Below are 5,675 nucleotides of genomic sequence, written 5' to 3'. Positions count from 1 at the left end.
CCAGTTTACATAATATACCAATCACTGAGGCTTCAACGATGCTGGAGCTCCCTTCACAAATTTGGTCCTCACTCTTGTGGTGAAACGTGTGTCCTCTAGGCATTCCATGTGTGGGCTTATGGGTTTTGCCTGACAAATCCACTCTAACATGCCAATTTCCCAAAGCCTTTGGATTTTTTCCTCTACAGAATACAAAGGCAGTTCTGGTACTTCAACTTGATGAACTCTAGGCCAATGTGCAGTGAATGCTTCAGTGAACCAACCAAATAAACTATTAAATCCTTTCCTAACCTTGATAGCTGAAACTTTGAATACAGAATCTGTGCTTAGTGGACTAAGATCAATCAACTCAAATCAATCCAATGTTATGTTCCTTGCACCATTATCCCATACCCTTAATAGCAATTCCTACACGTATTAAGCTTTGCTTACGCATATTCAAAAAATCAAGCAGTTCTTTTGGAGTGTAGCATACTTCTTCCTGGGTCACATATTGTACTTTCCTTTTTAGGGCTGATTGGGACTTAAGTGTAGTTGTAATTCTGTAAGCAGTAATTGGTGGAGATGTTTCATGGAAACATTCAGCAATATCTTGCAAGATATCTACTTAAGGTGATACCTCATGAAATGCCTCAGATACCATCTCAATAGGCACAGTTGAGTTGATCTCAAAAGAAGGCAGAGGAGATGTATTTATTGACAATGGAATAATCTCTTGAGATGAGAGGGATGTGGCTGTTGGCATGAGTAACTCAGTGGGTTCTATAGGCTCTATATCCCAGCTTCCTGATTATTTGTCCAAAAGTCCCCTTCCCAAATTTCAGGATCCCATATCTTCCCAATTGGGAATTGAGTCATTGTTATAATTCAGCCACTCTTACAATAAGACTCTAGGTCTGGTTTTAACACTATCAGCCCTGCCACTACAGGAAAGTGGAGTCCTGGTGTGGTGCAGTGGGTTAATGCACTGGACTGCAATGTTGGTTTGAAGCACAAGGTCAGTGGTTCAAGTTCACCAGCCGCTCCTCTGAAACCATAGACAGGGTCACTATGACTCGTAACCAACTTGATGGCACTTAACAACAATAGAGATCAGAGCCTAAAAGTGATTACCAGGGGTGGAAAGGGCAGGCGAAACATAGAAATCTTTGTCTAACTATTATTACAATTTTATTTATGGTGTAGATGTTGGTGGTGACTGGGCAGCATGACTGATATAATTAGGTTCATTGAATTGTGTAAGTGGTAAATGCTAAAGTATCTATATATTTTCAACAATAATAAGAAAAAAGAAATGTGAAAACATCTGCATTCGCATGACTCATAAATGGTCTCTTGGGGATAGAGAATAAGCAGGAATTTTTTTCCTTTCATCCAGACCACTGTCCCACAAGGAGATGAGCTCAGAGTTTGGACTAACAAATGAGAAATTACCTAATGAGCAGATTTCAGGAAGCTGTAAATATCACCTTGTATCCTTTCCCTCAATCTTAAGCATCTTGGGCTAGAAGGTACATGGTTGATTCTTTTGGAGTCCTGCTTATGACTTAGGGACTGATGCTTGGCACCTTCCTGCTGTGTTGTCTGTGGACAGAGCATCAGTCTGTACTAATATCTATCCAGAAAGGAATTTTTACTTCCGTACACTGACCTTCCTCACAAATATTCTATTCAGGTGAGTTTGAGAGCTCAATAGATACTGCAGGAAAGAGCCAGGTAGAAAGGAATATGTGCATCAATCCAATCTAACCCAGAGCTGAGAGAAGGCTGTGTGTGTTTGTTGTTTGCTTGCTAGGTAATTAATTTATACATGTCTTTTAATACATTAAAAAGAGAACTGTCTATTAATGAGAATATGTCTGAGAATATGGAAAACACACCTCAAGCATCTCCTCCACACAAGTTTTTACCATTTTCTGTCTCTTATCAATAATTTCTCTGAGATCACATTCTCTCATTTCTTTTCACAATACACATATGTTCAGAATCTATTCTATTTCAGTCACCATTTAAACTATGCCTAGGAAGAATACAAAGTGTGAAAATTCTGTCTATATTCCTCAAGGTATAGCAAAAAAAAAAAAAAAGACATGAAATTAAATGAAAGCAATACAGCATGCTAGTCCTTGTCAGTCAAAGTAAGTGCATGTAAGAAGTTGTGTCTTCTCTGAAAATGGTAAAAACACATTATCAAAGGAAAAGAGTCCATGAGTTTCTGGAAGATGAGATGGAGTTTTTCACCTTGAAAGTGTATGAAAAATTCCAAGTGGATCTGTGTGTGAGAGATCCCAAACAGAGGAAATCTGGTGTGTAAAGTTGCTGAGTATGGAAAATATGGCAGCAGGTGAAGCTTCAAGACAAGTTCAAAGCCTTGAGATCAAATGCAGGAAAAAGTGACACAGCCAGATTGGGCATGGAGAGTCAAGGTTTGTATGTGAAGCCAGGGATTGTGACTTAATTTCTGGTGGGGATTTCTGGGGTGTGTGTGTTAAATAAACAAGTTTATTTCTCATATTTATAATATTTGTGAACAAATTTATCTGAGTCAATGTGAATATCTGGCTACAGAGTTGCAACCTGGGATTGGTGGGACAGATGATAAGGATAAGAAATAGAGCTATGAAATCTGTGACTGAGAGGTGTTCAACAATGAAGGCATTTGATCAGTAGAGGAAAAAACCAGCTAGCAGAAAGGCACTATGCTAAACTTGTTAAGTTCATAGATTATGTTTTCTAACCTGCATACTGCCATCCCTAGTATATAGGTGAAGATTTTATGTTTCAGAATGGTTCCATTGCCTATTCACATATGTTAGATTCAAAATTCAACTCCTGGTTTCACTGATTCCATAAGTTTGGCATTAAATATTTTTTAAAAGTCTTCTATGGAAGTCCTGATGTGGTGCTGTGGGTTAACGTGCTGGACTGTAAAATTGGATTGAGCTTCAAGGACGGCAGGTAAAGATGATCAGCTTCTCCTTGGAAACATTATACAGGGTCACTATGGGTCAGAACTGAGTTGACTACACTTAACAACAACAAAAAATATTCCTAACCTGTTATGCTTTGTATATTTTCTTTTGTGAATTATTTATTCTCCTTTTTCACTTTCCTTTTAATGTCTATACACTGTAGAGATATCACTCTTTTGTCTTTCTGACACATTGTTTCTACTCTCCTAACAGATTTTCTGGGCATCAAGGGGATATAAAGGCTTTGCAGCATTACTAGAATCAAGGAGGCTTTCTCTTCTTCACAATGTCTCAGAGATGATTGGAGCCTGTATCTTTCCTGTCCCCCTCAGATTTACTTCATATCTTTCTCTTTCACTTCATGTTGAACAGATTTTTCTCTTTAAGCACTGGACATAAAATGACCATACCGAAACAAATATCTGAGTTGACACATCCTGGGACGATTCCCAACATCAATATCAGGGTACCATTTCAAAATTTTGAGGGATAAAATAATCTGATTTTGTCACCATGAAATTTATGTATTCTTGGGCTAATGTGTGTATGTGTATACACCTTTTGTTGGACATTAGCAGGTTTCAAAGTAGAGGTTGCTGGGCTCAATTATTTTTAAAGGAGTCACTAACAATATAGAAGGAAGATCTCAAAATCACAAATTGAAATGAGGATGGGAATCTTTTGCAACCAATAACTAAAGTGCAAGTAGTACAATATTTGGACTCAACGACCATCTATGCTTGAAGTTTCAGCAACAGAAAAGCCGCCATCTCTGATCACTTTCTTTCTTACTCATCCCTCTCACTACACTGACTTCCTTGATGACATTGAAAATATGAACGAAGTTCCTTTCTCAGGGTCTTTTCATCCTTGAGGCCTTGTCCACATGTCACCCTGCCTGTTGGTATTACAAGAACATCCAGTAAAGAGTTAGTCTCTCCCCAGATCAGCATTCTCTGCTCACTTTCTCCTTTGGACCACATTTCTTTTTTTTTATAGGTCCTTGTCACCATTTGACATATTTAATGATTCTTTATATTCTTTGTAGATATTAGGTTATACCTTTTGTTTTCTGAGACGGTGTCCACATAGAATAAACTTTTCCTAGAACATATAGTTGGCAGTGCATATGCCCCAAATGAATGAATGAATTTCTTATAGCAACTGTAGACCACACACCTGCTCAGGGAAAAGGTTGAGGATAGTACTGAGATGCTTTATATTGATAACATTGTTGTTGTTGTTAAGTGCCATAGAGTCAGTTTTGACCCATAGTGACCCTGTATAGGGCATCGAAGGAGCAGCTGGTGAGCTTGCATTGCCAACCTTCAGGTTCAAATTGACCTTGCAGTTTGGCACATTAACCCACAGTGCCACACCAGGACTACTAAAGATAGCACTAGATATACCTTAAAGAAATAAGATGCCCATAAGTGAAAAGAAAAATTGATTGACATGAAAATATAAATTATATCATTTCCACTCATTATTAAGGTTAATAGAATGACAATTAGTTATGATCTCTCTTTGCTGGTAGTACCATCAACCACATGGAACCAAGAAACAATACACGAATTTCAGTATTTCTTCTTATGGGATTTTCAGAGGAACCAGAATTGCAACCCTTCTTCTTTGATCTGTTTCTGTCTATGTATCTGATCACCATCTTTGGAAATATGCTCATCATCCTAATCATCATCTCAGATGCCCACCTCCACACACCCATGTACTTCTTCCTTGCCAATCTGTCCTTTGTAGATATCTGTTTTAGCTCCACCACTGTCCCAAAGATGCTGGCAAATATCCAGATACAGAGCAAAGTCATCACCTATGAAGGCTGCATCACCCAGATGTACTTTTTTTTACTTTTTGTGGGGTTGGATGACTTCCTTCTGACAGTGATGGCCTATGATCGCTTCATAGCCATCTGTCACCCCCTTCAGTATACAGTCATAATGAACCCCCAGTTCTGTGGACTGCTGGTTCTGGTGTCCTGGATTATTAGTGTCGTTCATGCCTTACTAGAAAGCTTAATGGTGTTACGACTGTCTTTTTGCACAGATGTGGAAATCCCCCACTTTTTCTGTGAACTTAATCAGGTGGTCAATTGTGCCTGTTCTGACACCTTCATCAACGAAATAGTCATGTGTTTGTTAGCTGTGCTGTTGGGTGGCTGCCCCCTCACTGGGATCTTGTTCTCCTATTATAAGATTCTTTCCTCCATTCGTATGATCTCATCAACTCAGGGGAAGTATAAAGCATTTTCCACCTGTGCTTCTCACCTTTCAGTTGTCTGCTTATTTTATTTTACGACTATGGGAGTATACATCAGTTCTTCTACTACTCACAATGCTCGTGCAGGTACAACAGCTTCGGTTCTGTACACTGTGGTCACGCCCATGCTGAACCCCTTCATCTACAGCCTGAGGAATAGAGACATTAAGGAGGCTTTGAAGAGATTACTCAGGAGGGAAGTCATAAAGGGCCACCTGTCCTGGCATTGAAAAAGTGACTGTGACTGAGACTGTATATTTCTATCATAGAGTTTCAATGTCTTTTATTTTAAGCAATTCCCTTACTTTCTCTGAAATCCAGACAACTTCCCCTTTTGTCTTTTCTCATACTTCCCCAAAGTGATTTCCAACTCTGAATCAGTAATTATTTGTAAACTCCCACTTACTTTATATGGTGACATGAATATAA

The 5,675-nt window shown here is 38.8% G+C and overlaps 1 protein-coding gene across 1 annotated transcript; it reads left to right on the top strand.

Moving 5' to 3' along the window:
• Positions 1-4,522: 4,522 nt before the first annotated feature.
• Positions 4,523-5,476, top strand: LOC102812248 (olfactory receptor 7A10-like). The gene has a single exon (XM_006875176.1). The coding sequence runs from the start codon at positions 4,523-4,525 to the stop codon at positions 5,474-5,476; it is 954 nt and encodes a 317-aa protein (XP_006875238.1).
• The last annotated feature ends 199 nt before the right edge of the window (positions 5,477-5,675 follow it).

The sequence above is a fragment of the Chrysochloris asiatica genome, unplaced genomic scaffold, assembly GCF_000296735.1.
Source record: "Chrysochloris asiatica unplaced genomic scaffold, ChrAsi1.0 scaffold00312, whole genome shotgun sequence".
Lineage (NCBI taxonomy): Eukaryota > Metazoa > Chordata > Mammalia > Afrosoricida > Chrysochloridae > Chrysochloris > Chrysochloris asiatica.
The sequence above is the reverse complement of the archived record's forward strand: the minus strand, read 5'-3'. Positions and strand labels throughout refer to the sequence as shown.

Excerpts from the sequence above, each read along its gene's own strand:
- LOC102812248 (XM_006875176.1), top strand. The coding sequence starts at position 4,523 with ATGGAACCAAGAAACAATACACGAATTTCAGTATTTCTTCTTATGGGA.